The sequence below is a fragment of the Prionailurus bengalensis genome, chromosome E4, assembly GCF_016509475.1.
Source record: "Prionailurus bengalensis isolate Pbe53 chromosome E4, Fcat_Pben_1.1_paternal_pri, whole genome shotgun sequence".
Taxonomy (NCBI): Eukaryota; Metazoa; Chordata; class Mammalia; order Carnivora; family Felidae; genus Prionailurus; species Prionailurus bengalensis.
Genome location: NC_057360.1, coordinates 68,190,644 through 68,206,124, shown reverse-complemented (window position 1 = coordinate 68,206,124; position 15,481 = coordinate 68,190,644). Strand labels below are relative to the sequence as shown.

The 15,481-nt window shown below is 61.9% G+C and overlaps 1 protein-coding gene across 1 annotated transcript in view; it reads right to left on the bottom strand.

The window, feature by feature from the left end:
* KCNN3 (potassium calcium-activated channel subfamily N member 3) overlaps window positions 1-4,521 on the bottom strand; it is a 114,918-nt gene extending 110,397 nt beyond the window's left edge. The window contains exons 1-2 of the mRNA XM_043569005.1: window positions 4,104-4,521; window positions 2,332-3,431 (exon numbers count right to left, since the gene is read on the bottom strand). Coding sequence (XP_043424940.1) covers window positions 2,332-3,431; window positions 4,104-4,170 — 1,167 coding nt within the window. The 5' untranslated portion in view covers window positions 4,171-4,521. The remainder of the gene's footprint in view (window positions 1-2,331; window positions 3,432-4,103) is intronic.
* Window positions 4,522-15,481: the final 10,960 nt, after the last annotated feature.

Sequence of the window (15,481 nt, the reverse complement as noted above, 5' to 3'; positions counted from 1 at the left end):
GGAAAGACCCCTCTGCCCTCATCACCACTATTAATAACAATGACATGAGGCCCCGTGTTGGAGCCTTACACTTAGCAAGTTCGCTCTCCCCACCGACAGCTGGGGGACCGGCTCGCAGAAGTTACATGGCTTGTCCGAGACCACAGCTCTGGAAGCGACCGAGCTGGGATTCAACCTTCACTCTGATTCCCTAAAACGATCCTGTTTGTGTCTGGGACGAGAGGGGTACCCGCCTTCCTCCTCCTGGGTCCACGAGCCCTGACACGGGAGACCCCAGGAAATGCTGCTTCCTGAATGACTCCATGCACAGACGGCAGACGGGAAGCCTGGCAGGCAGGGGAGCGGGTTAAAGGGAGCCTTGTTTCTACAGCCAGGGCTGTCCCAGGGGCACACAAGGCAGCCACCTCACCAGCTGGGCCCAGCAGGACCTTCCTGGTCATAACCTCTCGTGCCGCCTTGAGCGCCAGCGGTTTAGAAGCGGGGGACACCCAGCCCGTTGGCCCCCTGACCCTTGCTCCACACCAGACCCCGCTTCCTCCGGCTCTGGGTGAGGCCCTCTCCCTGCCCTGGCCCCTCTCCTGCCAGTGGCAACCCTCCTGTGACATGAAGACCACGTGCACAGACCTGCCCCAAGCCGGGTCCTCCGAAGAGCTCCGACCCCCGGGGGCACTGGGGTGCTGGTCTCTCCCCTTCCCCCCACCTCCTAGTCCCGGGGCCTTCATCATTCTCCCCCAGTGACGGCTCCTGGTCCCCACGGGTGGCTGGAAGGAGCCAGAGCCCTGCCGAGGGGGACAGCCCCCCCCCAGCGCCCTCCCCCCCCCCCCCAGGCGGCCCTGAGAGCTGCAGCCTTCGGGCATGACTAAGTGAGCTGTTACTGCCGGGAACCCCACTCACTTCTGCTCTCTGAGGGGCTCAAACCCCGTGCTACGGACATGCAGCCAGCTGGGGCGGCCCCCTCTGAGCAGCTGGGGCCCTGGGGGACCCTCTGCACAGAAGGAAGTCTAGGTCCTGGCTACTCAGGTGGCTTGACGGCTCTGCCCGTGCCCTGCTGGAGAGAGAGGCTGGGGACAGGGAAATCCGATCAGCACCTCCTAGGTTTTTGCGGCTGGATCTCAACAAGGAATGTGACAGCCCCACAGCAGCTGGGCCCAGCCTGAAACAGGCTCTATTTGAAACCTCCAACAGCTGAACCCCTCCCAGCCACCCCCTGCCCGAAATGACAAATAGGAAGAGAAATCCAAGGGACAGGCCAGCACGCACACATGCACTCACACACCCTCCTCCCCAACAACAAATCGGGGGTGAGGGGTAGAGTGGGAAGAAATCCGCTTGTCCAATGAGTGCCCGGGTCCCCCGAGCCCTCCAGCCCGCAGCACGAGGGCCCCCAGCAGGCCGAGCGTGGCAGGAACCCACCTGCCGGGAATCACCACCACCCCCCCCCCCCCGCCCCCGCCAAAGGCCGTGATCTCCGAGCCTGAGGCTGAAGCCCAGCCACCAGCCGCCCCGGCTGCGCACACGCTCCACCTGACTGATCCGGGAGCCCTGTCAGCCCATCTGAGGCAGAGGTGCTCCCCGGGGCTCAGGCCACGGCGGCACCCACCTGCTCTGCTGGGGACACCTGTAGCCATTTTCGTCAGGCGGCAGCAGCTTTATTCGGAGTGCTCTCTCCCGAGGGAAAGGACCGCGGGTTCCCTCCGCCCCTGTTTTCACCCGTGCCCCCCCCCACCGGGAGACTCGGGTCACGGGTGCGTTTCTATTTTGCCCAAAGTCTGTCGGGGACGAGGAGGAAAAGAGAAACTTGGGAAGAGGGGGAGAAGCCGCAGAGAAGGGACAGGCATGGAGTCCCCACCCCCCACCCAGACATTTATTTCTCTTCCATCCTCGGGAAAATGGAGTGGAGCAGGGCGGGAGCGGAGGGGGAGTCGCGGGGACTGGCAGGCACATCAAGGCAGAGTGTAATTAATTGGTGCGTGAAGCCGCTGGGCTCCGCTTTGGTTCTCGTGAGCCAGGAGGAAAACAGTTTCTCAGAAGGGACTCTTTCGACCTCCCCGGCACAGAGTCTGCAACAGACACAGTGCACGGGGGCTGCTCCCCCCAGAAGGCGAGGAATGAATTCTCCCGGGGTTGGGAAAGCAAGCCAAGTTCGAGCGCTCCATCTAATTGAGCAAACGCCTCTCCCCACCACCGCCCTCCATCAATCTTCTCTCCCTTTCCTCTCCATCCACCTCTCTCTCTCTCTCTCTCTCTCTCTCTCTCTCTCTCTCCCCTCTCTCTCTGTTGCTACCTACATATTCCTTTTGTTCAAGGTATAAAGAGAAGCTGCAGCCCTACCTTTGAGTACAAACCCCAAGAGAGCTCGGTCTCTATCACCATGACAACAATTCCAAACATCCCAAAAATCAGAGCATAGTCACTGAGACGCTTCCTCTTTTCGAACAGGGCCCTCCTGTGTCCCAGCTTATAGCCAATGTTTTGGTTTTTCCGTTTGTTGGCTTTGGGGAAGGTGGCGCTGCCGGCGGCGGTGGCCGGGCCGGGGCCGGGGCCGGGGCCGGCGTGCTGGTGGTTGTGGGTGGCGTTGGGGGGGTGGAGCAGGGTCTGGTGGGTATGGTTGTCCTCCCGGGAGGAGATGATGATCTCGGGGGGGTTGCTGGGGCTGAAGAGCTGGAGGGGCTGGCCTTCCGGCTCGGCCTCGATGAGGTTCCTCCGGGAGGCGCTCAGCCGGCTCAGGGGCTTCATGACCCCCCCGCTGTACTTGCAGGAGCTCATGGCGATCTCCGTGAAGGGGTTGCTGTCCCGCCGGTGCGCCAGGGGGCTGGCCTGCCGGTGCCGGCCGCCGCCAGCGGGCCCACTTGTGGCTGTGGAGCTTGGAGAGTGGCCGAGCAAGTGGTCATTGAGATTGAACTGGCTGCCTTGCCTGGAGGAGGGGCGGAGGGCAGCGGTGGAGTTGGCCGAAGGGGGGCCCCTGAGCGTCGTGGGTGAGGAGTGCGGCAGGCCGGGCTGGACGGGCTGGCTCTGGACCTGGGCGAGCAGAGACAGGGGACGCGCTGGCTGCTGCTGGGGCTGCTGCGGAGGCTGCAGCAGGGGTCCCGGGGGCTGCTGGGGGGCTGCTGGGGGCGGCGGCGGCGGCGGCGGCGGCGGCTGCTCATCCCCGGACGACGGGCAGGGACCCTTGGGGTCTTCATCCAGGTCCCCCACCCCCGAGTCATGGAAGTGCCCAGAAGTGTCCATCTTGGGGCCTGGCTGGATTCCCTGCGGCACAACCCCCCACCCCAAAGCCACCCTCGCTCCAAAGATGTCCTCAGAGGCAGCCGGGCATCCAAGCCCCCAGCAGGTGTCCTGGCCCCGTCTTCGTTCTCTGGCTCCGGTTCTCTGGGGCTGCCCGGGGTCCAGACGTCGCCACTCAGGGGTGCATGGCCCTGGGCAGGAGGGGCCTGGGGCAAGAAGAAGCGGGGAAGGAACTCCGTCTCAGGAGGCGGCCCTCTGGGAGCGCGCACGGCCAGGCTCAGCCTCGCTCCTCGCGGGCTCAACAGCTCTGCTCTCCCCTCCCGCGGCCAGCGCTCCGCTGCAGGCCCAGCCCACTTGGTGGCAGCGGGGCTCATTGGCTCGGCTCGGGGCGCCGCCGCCTCCTGACTCCGCCCCCGCGCGGGCTCCTCCCCGGGGGAGGGGCCCGCCGCCCCCACCCCACCCCCCACCCCCCACCACCCCCCACCCCCGGCCCGGGCCGCGCGGCGAGGGCTGGGAGCTGTAGTTTCCGCCGCCCCTCCCACCCCCACCCCCCCCCCCCACCCCGGGCCGGCCCGCTCGGCTGCGACAGGTGTGGCACAAGCCCGCGAGGCGACGGGGACGTGCGCGCGCGCGGCGCGCTGGGGAGGAGGAGCGGGGCCTCGCAAGGAGGGGGCTGCGCACCCTGACGCGGGGGTGGGGCGGGCAGGCCGCCGGTCGTTACCCGCCAGGGTCGACCGCAGGTCGACCCCAGACGCCGGGGACGTGGGCCTGGTGTCCCCCAGTTCACAGCCTGATGCTCCGAGACGTTGAGCTACAGCTCCAGGGGTCACAGAGCAGACGGGCCCCCCCATCTCCCGACCCCAGGTGGGTAAGCTCACCTACTGAACGCCGGCAGTAAGCGTGCAGGCGCCTCTTTGTTACTTCCACCCCCCACTTCAACCCCATGCAAATGATGTCATCATTCTCCTTTTACAGATGAAAACTGAAGAACAGATCACACAAGCACAGGTAAGTAAATTGCCAGATGTCACCGGGCCGGTGGAGGGTGCTGGGATTTGAACCCAGGTCGGTGGGACCCACAGCTGCTATCCCGTCTGCCCGGACGCCTTTCCACTGTGCTGCTCAGGGCAAAGCGGGGCCTCCATGAAGTGAGTGGCCCGCGTGCTGGGAAGGAACCAGAGAAGGCTTGCAGGAAAACTGGCCTTCCCACAGCAGGGCGTGTGAAACAGAGCAGCTCCCGGGCGCTGCGGCGTCACCACAGCGTCTGGCAGGAAGACTGAACACCCCCCCCATCCCCACCCCCCCCACCCGCCGTGGCCACTCCCCCACCTGATCTGCCCTGTGGGGCCCGGAGAGTCAGAGCTGGGAACAGCTGCCCGCTCCCCAGGTTCAGAGCCATCATCAAGTATTTATTAAGCTCCCACTGTGTGCAAAGGGAGTTCCAAAGAGATGGGAGCAGAGCAGAATTCATTTCCTCTTCTAACCGCAGCTGATTTAGGGATCAGTGAGGAAGGGGAGGTGACGGGATCCCCGGGCACAGCCGGGGTTTCAGAGGGAGAAATGATTTTTCTGTCCAGGAAGGGGAAGGGCAGGAGAGCCATACACCCCGGTATGTGCACACATGTGTGTACATAGGTGAGCGAGCACTGGCCCACAAGCATGCTCGTGTGCACACACACACAGTGGGTTTCTAAAGCAGCTCTCTTGAATGCCGAGCTGCAAGTGGACAGAGCTCCCAACAAACGGGCCAGAGAGCCCTCTGCGTGCCAGCCTCACCTCTGCAATCCCTGTTGGCTGTGATTAAGAGCTAAATATTACTTGTAATCTAAGCCACAACCCCAGAAACCCGAGTACGGCTGCACACGATAATCCCGATGGTTGTTGTTATCACCAGCAACGTGGTCGTTCCCCCTGCACCCCCACCCCGCCGGCACCAGCCGTAGCGCCGGGGTCAGACCCGCGCCTGGCGCCTCCCGTGCCTGCCCATGGCCGTGCAGGCCCTCCAGAGCCCACCCGCCCTCCGCATGCCCTGCCCTGCCCTCCCTCCCCTTCCCCTCTGTCTTCTTGCTCTTCTCCCCCCCACCCCATCCCCAGACAAAGCACCTGTTAGGCCTAATGATTTCCTAGTAAATTAGTTGTTAGGAGCAGAACGTGCCGTTAGCCTCGGCTCTCACTGCCAGATACAGCATCTGGGCTGTGAGAGTCATTTTTCAGGGCCAGGCTCCGGGGCATTTCTGTGCCCCCTCCGGCACCGTGGCCTGCCTCCCGCTTCAGCTGACCCTTCTGGGCCAGCCTCCCGCCTCCGATTCTCCCGGCTGTGCCCCCTGGATCCAGACAAGGACTGTGAGACTAGGTCCTGCCGTCACGGACGGCGCGGGGGGACCAAACTGTGCCAGAGCCGAAGGTCCACCGCAGACTCTTCTGGAAATGGCTGGAGCTGGACAGCGGAGCCACGGAATCGGCTCCTCCGCGCGGCCGCCCTGTTGGAGTGGGGAGAGCGCAGAGCCCGGGCTTTAGTGGCCAAGAGCCCAGGCTGGAGTCCCCTCTGCCACACGGTGGCCGCGCGACCACAGGCAGCTGCCTTCTGATGTTCAGCTTCCCCCTCGAAAAAACAAGATAAAAGTAGGGTCCCCGCCTCTCGGGGTTGGGGGGAGGGACAGATGCGAGCGGGTATTCGCGGGCCAGCCCACCGGACCACACTGGGAGCTGCTCAGCCCGGCCCGGATGGCATCAGCTCCCCCACCCTGGCCTGCCGCCTCGCCTGCCCTCCGCTGCTGCTGTGGCCGAGGCCCCCCTGCTGGGAAGCCCCAGCCCGTCCCCCAGCCCCCAGCCACACCCGGGTCCTCAGAACAACCGGTGACTTGGAGCCATCATTCACTTTACAGAGGAGGAAACTGAGGCAGCAGGCGGGTTTTAAAATTCGCCCGCAGTTACTAACGGGGACCTAGTGGCATGGCCAGAATCCAATCCAACCCCAAAGCCCCGGCACTTTCCACGTGTCCCGAAATCCACACCAGTAGGGCTCGGTCTTCTTGGTGTTTATTAAACTAAACGTTATCACAGGCAGCCCTCAGGAGCTTATGGTCTCACCACAGAGGCTATACTTTCGTGGATGAAAAGGAGCCGTGACCGAGATCCCAAGTGTGGTATAGACGGTACGGCTCATTGAAGGCGGAGGTAGCACACTGAGGCTTCGCGGGGGGGGGGGGTGGCGCTTGAGCCACAGGATGGGCTCTTCCTTCGGGCGAATCGGCCTCTTCAGTCTCCAGGCGCCTCAGAGACGCCTCGGGCTCGGTCCCAGCCCCCTGCAAGAAAGTAAATATCGCAAGAAAGCAAGCCAATGAATTTTCTGGCTTCCCCCTGCACATACAAGTTATGTTCCCTCGGGGCGCCCGGGGGGCTCAGTCGGTTAGGCGTCCGACTCTCGATTTCAGCTCAGGTCATGATCTCCTGAGTTTGTGAGTCCGGACTCCACGTCAGGCTCTGTGCTGTCAGCACGGAGCCTGCTTGGGATGCTCTGTCCTGCACACTCGCTCTCTCCATCTCTCTCTCTCTATCAAAAATAAATAAACTTTATTTTTAAAAAGTTATGTTTACACTACACTATAGTTTACTAAGCATGCAATAGCATTATGTCTACAAAAACCAACATATATACCTTAATTTAAAAATACCTTATCGCGGGGCACCTGGCTGAGTCCGTCAGGGGGCATGTGACTCTCGATCTCGGGGTTGTGAGTTCGAGCCCCATTCTGGGTATAGAGATTACTGGAAATCTTTTTGAAAAAGGCTTGATCGCTAAAAACTGCTAACCATCATCTGAACTTTCAACAAGTCGTACTCGCTGATGACAGATCACCATAACAAATGTAATAATGAAAAAGTTTGAAACGTTGCATAAATTACCAAAAGAGGACACAGAGACACAGAGGGAGCAAACGCTGTTACGAAAGTGACACCGATAGACTTGCTCGACCCAGGGTTGCCACAAACCTTCCCTTTGCAAAGTAAAAACATGGCGTATCTGCAAAGCTCAATAAAGCAAGGGACCATAGATAGAGGGGCACCTGTTTAGAGACGAAGGCCAGCGGGTGCGGTGGGGCTTCTGGGCTCAGGGGAAGCGAGTGAGGCTGCACTCATCAAGCCCGGGAAGGAAGAGACGGCCTTTGGCCACCAGCCCCACACCAAGCTGCCCCTTGCCCCCACCTCCTCTCCACTCGCGCCCCACCGCCTCCCTCCTTAAGCCCCAATAATACCCGCTTCCAGGTCCTCCGACAAGCCATGCTTCCTTCTGCCTGGCATGCCCTTCCGTCCTCTTCATCTAACAGGTTTCTTTGTGCCCTTCAAGAGATGACTCACAGGTCTTCCTTCTAGAAAGCCTCCCCTGAGCTCCCCAAATCCAGATCAGGGGCCCTTCTTCTATACTTTCCGCCCTGTGCTCTGTCCCCGTCTTTATCAAGCAGTGTGGCTGTTGCCTGTTTGTGTGTCCTTTTCCCCCTTGACTGTGACCTTCTTGAGGATAGAAATGGTGTCTTGTCCATCACTGTATCTGCAGATCTTGCCCATAGTAGATGTTTCATAAAGGTGAACTGAACTGAAATTAAAATCCAGGAGAGGTCATTCAGAAGCCAACAAGAGGACGTTGTTGTATTTTCCACAACAAATAACCACCACGATTTCCCCGTCAGTAGAATGAGTGTAGAAGAGATGATACCTAAGATCACTGACCTTAAAGTCCCATAATCCGTGGTCTGTGGAAACTGTTACTGCCAAAGGTACAACTGTCTGAAAATGGGGTTAAGGAAAGTAATGATTTGTGGCTTATATGGCTGTCTTTCCCACTAGACTGTGAACTCAATGAGCACAGAGAAGGGGCCTGATTTTTTTCTGTATCCCCAGAGCTAAGCAAGGATATACTCAATAAAGGTTTATTGGATGGATGGATGGATGAGGGGTGGGTGGATGGATGGGATAGACGGATGGAATTTAGATATAGGATAAATAATAATGAGTTTTTAGAAAATCCCATGAGGAGTGCTTGGGTGGCTCAGTTGGTTGAGCATCTGACTAGATTTTGGCTCAGGTCATGATCTCACAGTTTGTGATTGAGCCCTGCGTCAGGCTCTACACTGTGTGGAGCCTGCTTGGCATTCTCTCTCCCTCTGTCTGTCTCTCTCTCTCCCCCCCCCCCCAAATAAATAAATACACATTAGAGAGGGAGAGAGAAATAAAATAACAAGACTTGGCATTTAAGGGATACCCTTAACCTTCCAAGGAGAGACAGTTATCAGAAAGTCAACCACACCCTCCCTCAGACCCTGGATGGTTGGGGCATCGGACCAAACAGCTTACTAGCCCATCCAGGTGCAGTCATTACCATGTTCTTATCTAGAAGCCTTGTTATTTTAATAATAAAAGCAACTCCAGGGTCTGAACAGCACTCACACATGAAATACTCCATCCCGGGGCGCCTGGGTGGCTCAGTGGGTTAAGTGTCTGACTTCGGCTCAGGTCACGATCTCACGGTCCGTGAGTTCGAGCCCCGCGTCGGGCTCTGGGCCGATGGCTCCGAGCCCGGAGCCTGCTTCGGATTCTGTGTCTCCCTCTTTCTCTGCCCCTCCCCCGTTCATGCTCTGTCTCTCTCTGTCCCAAAAATAAATAAACATTGAAAAAAAAAAATTTGAAATACTCCATCCCACCTCCCAGCAGCCCCGAAAGGCAGGTCAGGAAGGCTCTAGTGCCCATCCTTTATGCTCTCGCTCTGTAAATTAATAGAAAGGCTTAAGTGACTCACTTGGGTCACCAGTTAGTCGTGGATTTGGGCCTGGATCCCTCTGACCCTAGACTCCCGCTCTTTCCCACTCGTGCGGCTGGGAACGCCTCCCCCACCCCACTCCGTATCCCGTCCTACTGGAATTTAAGGAGAGCTCAAAGCCGTCCCAGACCTCCCCTCCTCTGCCCCTTCCCCCAGCGTGACATCGTCCCCTCCTGAATTCCCTCAGCACCTTCCTTGTGTCTTTCTGGGGACGCCTTCACCTCACGCCTGGTGCTGTAGCTGTCTCTGTGCGTGTCTTTTCTCTGTGTGTAATTCACACCACAAGCCCCTTGGCGACAGGAGCTTATGGTGTACATTGTAAGGCACACACACAACCCTGCACCTCCCCCAACCCCCCCTCCCCACGTGCACTCAGACCTGCACGGAAGCAGGGAGCGAGCGGGTCTGCAGACACGGGAGTTCAGGGCACTTTGGCCCCGGACACGTTGCTTGCCCTTACCTGCCACTGGCCATAGGAGGCACTGACCGGTGAGCGAAGTTCTCCTGAGTCCCCGAATGACCAGATGCCTGGGCGGGGGGCTCACAACTAAAACCCGCCCAGCCTTTTCCAGGCCTCAACAGAGAACGGGTAAGGCAAGGCCATGGCACCCCCCACCAGCAACTCCCGGCCACCCGTGGGTGCTGGCCCCTCGGCACCACACTGCCCCCTCCAGCCTCCTGCTTTGCCGGAGAAAAACTGAAACCTCGCCCGGGGTCGCTCTGATGGGGACACCCGGCGCAAGGAGCCACGCCCTGGGGCATTTACTTGGAGCCGGGCTCCCGCTCCGGTGTTTTCAACGAGCCAATGGGGTAAGATTAGCGTCCCATTCTGCAGACGAGGAAACGGAGCTCCGGTGCCGAGAAGGTGGCCGGCTCACTCTTGTTCTCAGGAGGCAAGACGGCCGCTCGAAGCCAGAAGGTCTGCCCACTCACCGGCCACCCCCTGCATGCAGCCACCGCCGCCTCCTGAGAGGCGCCGCCGGGAAAACAGGCCTCCTGCTCCAGCTTCTCCATGAACCTGCGTCGGACAAAAGGAGGGGGAAGGTGGGGGCCTGTGGGGCTGACGGGGCTCCTGCGGGTCCGGGCGAGGCCTGAGGATGGTGTGGAGCCGCAGGGAATCCCCGGGGGCTCGGCCCGTCCGGCTCAGAGCCACCACGGTCCCGCCCGCGGCACACCAGCAGGTGCCCCGCTCTGAGCGCACAGACCCGGCCCGTCCGTGCCTCCCTGCACAACTGCTTGTGAACATCAGACACGGTTAAATGCGTCTGCGGCAGCTTTGGTGGGAAAACTGGTGCGTCCGGCCAGATGAGTCAGTCCGATGCCGCGTCTATTTACTTGAGGGGTCAAGGCTCAGAGCAAAGGTGCGGACACCGTGTCTGGAGAGAGGGCATGAGAACTGGGGAGAGAGAGCACTCTGTCGCCGTGCTGTGGCCGAGGGAAGGCCCCTGCACATCCCTGCTTGGCCAGGGCACGGCTCTCAGCCTCGTCCCCAGAGCCTGTCTGCCCAGGACTGACAGGGCCCGTCCTGGGTCACAGGGGTGTGTCCGCTCGGGCCCCACGCTGTAGTAGCATGGGGGAGGGCACCCTTGCCCCTGCAGAGATTCAGCCTCCTGGGGGCAGGGTTTCTGTCTGCTTCGTTCCCCGGGGCCTCCCCAGTGCCTACAACAGTGCCTGGCACAGGGCGTGCTCCTGGCCCCAGTCCTAAGGGCTCAGAGAAAGCTAGCACCTCCAGCAGTGTCACAGGCCCAGAACAGGCACCCGAGCTGCCCCGGGGAGGGCCAAGGCCCCTGGTGCTGAGGGACGCAGTGGGCCCGTCGCTGACGCCCTCGCTGGACCACCCTGCTGAGTTAGGGGATCCACCTCTCCCAGGGGACCGGCCGGCACCTGAGGCCTGAGCCCTGGACGCCAGCTGTTGCTGTCGGCCGCTCCCCAGACCCCAGCTGGCCGGTGGCAACTAAAGCGGGGAGGGCCCGGTGGTTCGCGGCCCAGCTCCAGCCCGGGACTGAGGCCCAGCGGGCTGGTGCTCACCAACCTGCCCCCGCCCCTCCGCTCACGCGGCCTGCCCCGGTTTGTGGGGAGTGTGGCACCCTCTGCTGGTGGCAGGTGCGCACAGCTCTGCACTCCCTGCTCCCGGGAGGCGCGCGGGGAGATCCCAGGCAGAACGCCCCCCCCTCCGCCCGCCAACCACCTGCCTCCTTCCGTGGAGGCCCAGGGGTGCGTCTGGGGCCGGGATGCACCCTCGTGAACATTTCGCAGAGGTAGCTCCTCCTGGCAGGTTCCTTGACTTTTTCCCCCGTTCGGGGAAGAATTACCCCTGCTGCCACCCTCGGTGATGCAGGAAGAGAGGGCGCAGGGGCCACGAGCGGCCTCCAGGCCCCGCCCTCTCAGCACAGACGGCCTCCCTCTCCCAGATGGGAGGTTGCCTAGGCCCACAAGTGAGGTGAGGACAAGGGACAGAGCCAGGGTCCCCTCAAGGGTCCTCTCCTCGCTCGATTGATTGCTGCACGGCCCTGGCACGCCACCCTGGCCCTACCTGCCGGCTCCCCCCTACCCCTACCCGCCCCCCCCCCCCCGCCGCACCTCTCCCACCCCTCCCCACTGGCTCCCCCCTCCCCGCCAGCTCTGCCCTCCCCGCCAACTCCCCCCTGCCCCCCTGCACCTCTCCCCACCCCTCCCTGCCAGCTCTGCCCTCCCCGCCAACTCCCCCCTGCCCCCCTGCACCTCTCCCCACCCCTCCCCGCCAGCTCTGCCCCCCCCCCGCCCGCCAACTCCCCCCTTCCCCCGCCCCCCGCACCTCTCCGCACCCCTTCCCACTGGCTCCCCCCTCCTCCCCCTCCCCCCCAGCTCCTCCTCCCCCTCCACCCTCTACCAGCTCCCCCCTCCCTTCCTGCGCCCCTTCCCACCCCTCCCCGCCAGCTCTGCCCTCCCTGCCAGCTCCGCCCTCCCCCTCCCGCGCCCCTCCCCTCCCCCCCGCGCCCCTCCCCACCCCTCCCCACCAGCTCCCCACCCCTGACCCCGTGCCCTCCAAGTCCAGGCCCCCGGCTGCAGCCCGGCCTCGGTGCCCAGCACTTTGATATGAATAACGCAGAAGGGCAGGCATCTGGCTCGCTTCCCTGCTTTGCCCCCTTCCCTCCTGGTACAGTGGCAGCTGGAGGGTTGCTATGGACACTGTCCCTCCTCAGTGACAATCCGCAGCCGCCCTCCCTGCTGGAGTCCCCGAGCCGCCGCCCGACCGCCAAGCCTGCAGCAGCGGGAGGCCTCGCGGAAGCGCCGCAGGGGGAGCAGGATCAGATGGGCTGAGGGGAAGCTGGGAGGCGAGATGGAAATTGCACGAAATCGGAAGCAACAAGCTGGACCTGTGCAGGGAGACTGGCAAACCGCAGTCGGCTTAGCCAGCGTCGGAAAGGCAGTGGTGTCTTGACAGGCTTCCATCGAAACGGACATCAATCATTCGGACAGCATCTCTGGGGCAGGTGCAAGGAGGGGGGTGCAGAGGCCCCGCAATGGAGTGCGTGGATGGTGGGCGGGGTGGACGGGGCGTGGACGGCGCGACGGAGTGGGCGGGGCGTGGACGGGGGCGTGGACAGGAGCAGGGATGGGCCAGGGCGCGGACGGTGGGCGGTGTGCCTGAGGGGGCAGCGGGGAAAGACGGTGTGGGTGGCGGGCATGCGGGGCGGTGGTGGGTGGCAATGGGCCTTGGCGGGGAGGGCAGCGGGCGTGGGCCTTGTCTGCAGGAGAGACCTTGACGGCCCCTGGCCCTTATGTAAGGACAACCACGGAGGTCTTCTGAGCTGGACTCGTGGCCACTCTGCTCCCCCGCCTGAGGACACAGCATGCGCCCCTCCACCGATAATGCTGTCTCTGCCTTGAGGACCAGAGTATAATACCTTCTTGAACATCGGTCCAAGAGATGAGGACAGTGTCACTGTTATTCTTGTCCCTACCACGAGACCAGACCTTGTTCCCCACCACTGAGCTCTGCACCATGAAGTCCGACACCTGTCCATGTCCCACAGCTGCCCACCTGCGGGTCACCAGGTCACCAAGACCACAAGCCTCCACCTGCCCAGAGACCTCAGGCCCACCTGGACAGAGGGTCCAACGTCGAGCTTCCTTTCTCTGCTTTCAACCAAAGGCCACATGCTAGCGGGCAGGGCACAGCTGGCCTCACCCTCCAGGGCCCCAGTGGCCACAACGGGCCTTTAATGGGAGGGCCTCTGGGACGGCACACCGGGTCTACACTACACCCGCTGAACACATGCACGATGGTGGGGTGGCCTCGTAGGCTGTGCCCACCCCACTCGGGTGTGGCCATGAGGGGGGCAGAGTAGCTTTGCCTTGCCCTGACCGCCCCCACGCGCCTCTTTCCCGCCGTACTGACCCTGAAGCAAGAGTAGGAGCCGCTGGGGGAAGCCCGTGTCCAGCCTGGAAGGCCCTGGAGACAGAAAGACCCAGACACAGGCAAACACACGCACACGTGAGAGCCCTCGGACACGTGTGTGCATCTGTGTACATGTGCAGAGACAGGGAGGGATCAAAGGTTTTGCCAAGTCCCCATGTTTATCTCTCTCGTGTTTTATTTCTGCCCTAAGATACAGGCAGCAAACCAGAAAGCTGTTCCACGTCCGGACTCTGTGGAAATTCCAGAAGTAACCTTGAACACAGGGCCACAGAGTCCCCCACAGAGTAGGCGCAGGGCAGCCAGCTAGGCCCACTCACGAGCGGTGACTCAGTCCAATGCTGATTTTACAAGCGAACTCCCATCCCAGCTCAGGAAAGCCACAAATCACCGCCCATCCTGGACCACGAGGCCACGAGGCCACTCAAGGACAGTCCTGTCGCAAACGTTGGGGCCAGGGAGTGGAGGGTCTGCCGTCCTGGGCAGGAGGATGCGCAGCTCTGCGGCCTGGTGTTGACTGCAGCAGAGGAACCTGCTTTGGGCAGAGGCACAGCCCCACGCGGACTTCCCGGGGCCACCACGCAGCCTACGGCAAGTGTTTCTGACGGAGCAATGGATGCCGAGCTGTAGGGAGCCCTCAGTGGTAGAAGGTGCCGGTAAGCAGCAGCCTGGAGGGCACGTCTCGAGACCGAGGGGCCTTCGGACCTGGCCCTGACCTCTACCTGGGGAACCTTGTCTTCCTGCTCACAAGCCCAGGAGATGCGGGAGGGTCAGGGGAGGAGAGAACATTTCGACTCCAGATTTCCAGGCTGCCCGTCACTGGATGGGGAGGGTGTGCAGCCACCGGGGGCACCCCTCCGTCGCCCCGTCACCGGACCTGGACTGCGGCTCACAGGCAGACCCGGCCAGCACCGGGGAGCACCTGCCAAGTGCCCGGTGTTGTGCAGCTGCCTCTGGGAGTCACTTCTTGTCCCCCTGTTCCACCGAGCAGCTGAGACCCCGTGAGGCCCGTGTCCTCCCCAAAGACCCAGCACCCTCATCTCGGCCATTTTCCTTTGGGCACTTGAAAGTCCCAGGTCAGAATGGCACCAGAGTGAGGCCGCAGACCTCAGAGAGAATATGCGCCCCGGACCCACCAGGACCCAAACGGGGGTGGGGGGTATGTGCCCCGGATGCACCAGGACCCTAATGGGGGTGGGGGGTATGTGCCCCAGACCCACCAGGACCCTAACGGGGGTGGGGGGTATGTGCCCCGGACACACCAGGACCCTAATGGGGGGGATGCGATGCAGGAAAGCCCGCCTCTTCCTTGCGTCTGAGCCTGTGATTTTGTGACAAGAGGGGGCTCCCGCGTTCCTTGTGGCCGTGGTCGTGGGGGCTTCTGGGAGGCCTGGTGAGCCACTGACCCTCTTTTCTTGGTGTAAGTTCTTTTTCATCCTGCAAACCTGGTGAGAAAGCCTCCAGCACAGGCAAATGTGAGCCCGGAGTGTAAGGCCAGTGGCTTTGTCCTGACTTCTTGTTTCTGCCCCCATTAGAGAAGCTTCTGAACCAGCCAGGAGGGGCAGCCCCAGCAGATCCCGCGTCGTCTGACCCCGTCAGCGGGGCATTGCTCCATCTCCTAACGAGGCAGGGAAAGCGCCATCCCCCTCCCCTTGCCCAACAAAGACCTTCTAGGGTCCCACGTGCTGTCAGACCCACGGATCTTGGCTGACGGACCTTCCAGTGTCGAGAGAAAGGACACGACTACAAGGATCCAGAGACACCTGACCCCAGGTCTGGGACTGCAGGGACTTGATCTGTGTGTTTGGATACCAAGACAGGAATTTTCCAGAAGAATAAAGTGCCAGGGACCAGCAAGCAGCCAGTATCTCCTAGGTGAGGCTGGACCCGCTCGAACTGGAAAGACCTGGTCTCCTCGTGGTGTCATGGGCCGGAAGCACTTAGCACAGCGCTGGCACGCGGCGGGTCCCGGGCAAATGCCCCTTCCTTCTCTGCTCGGTGCATCCCTCTCCCGTGAGGGTGTCCCGCTGGCGGAGAGGGAG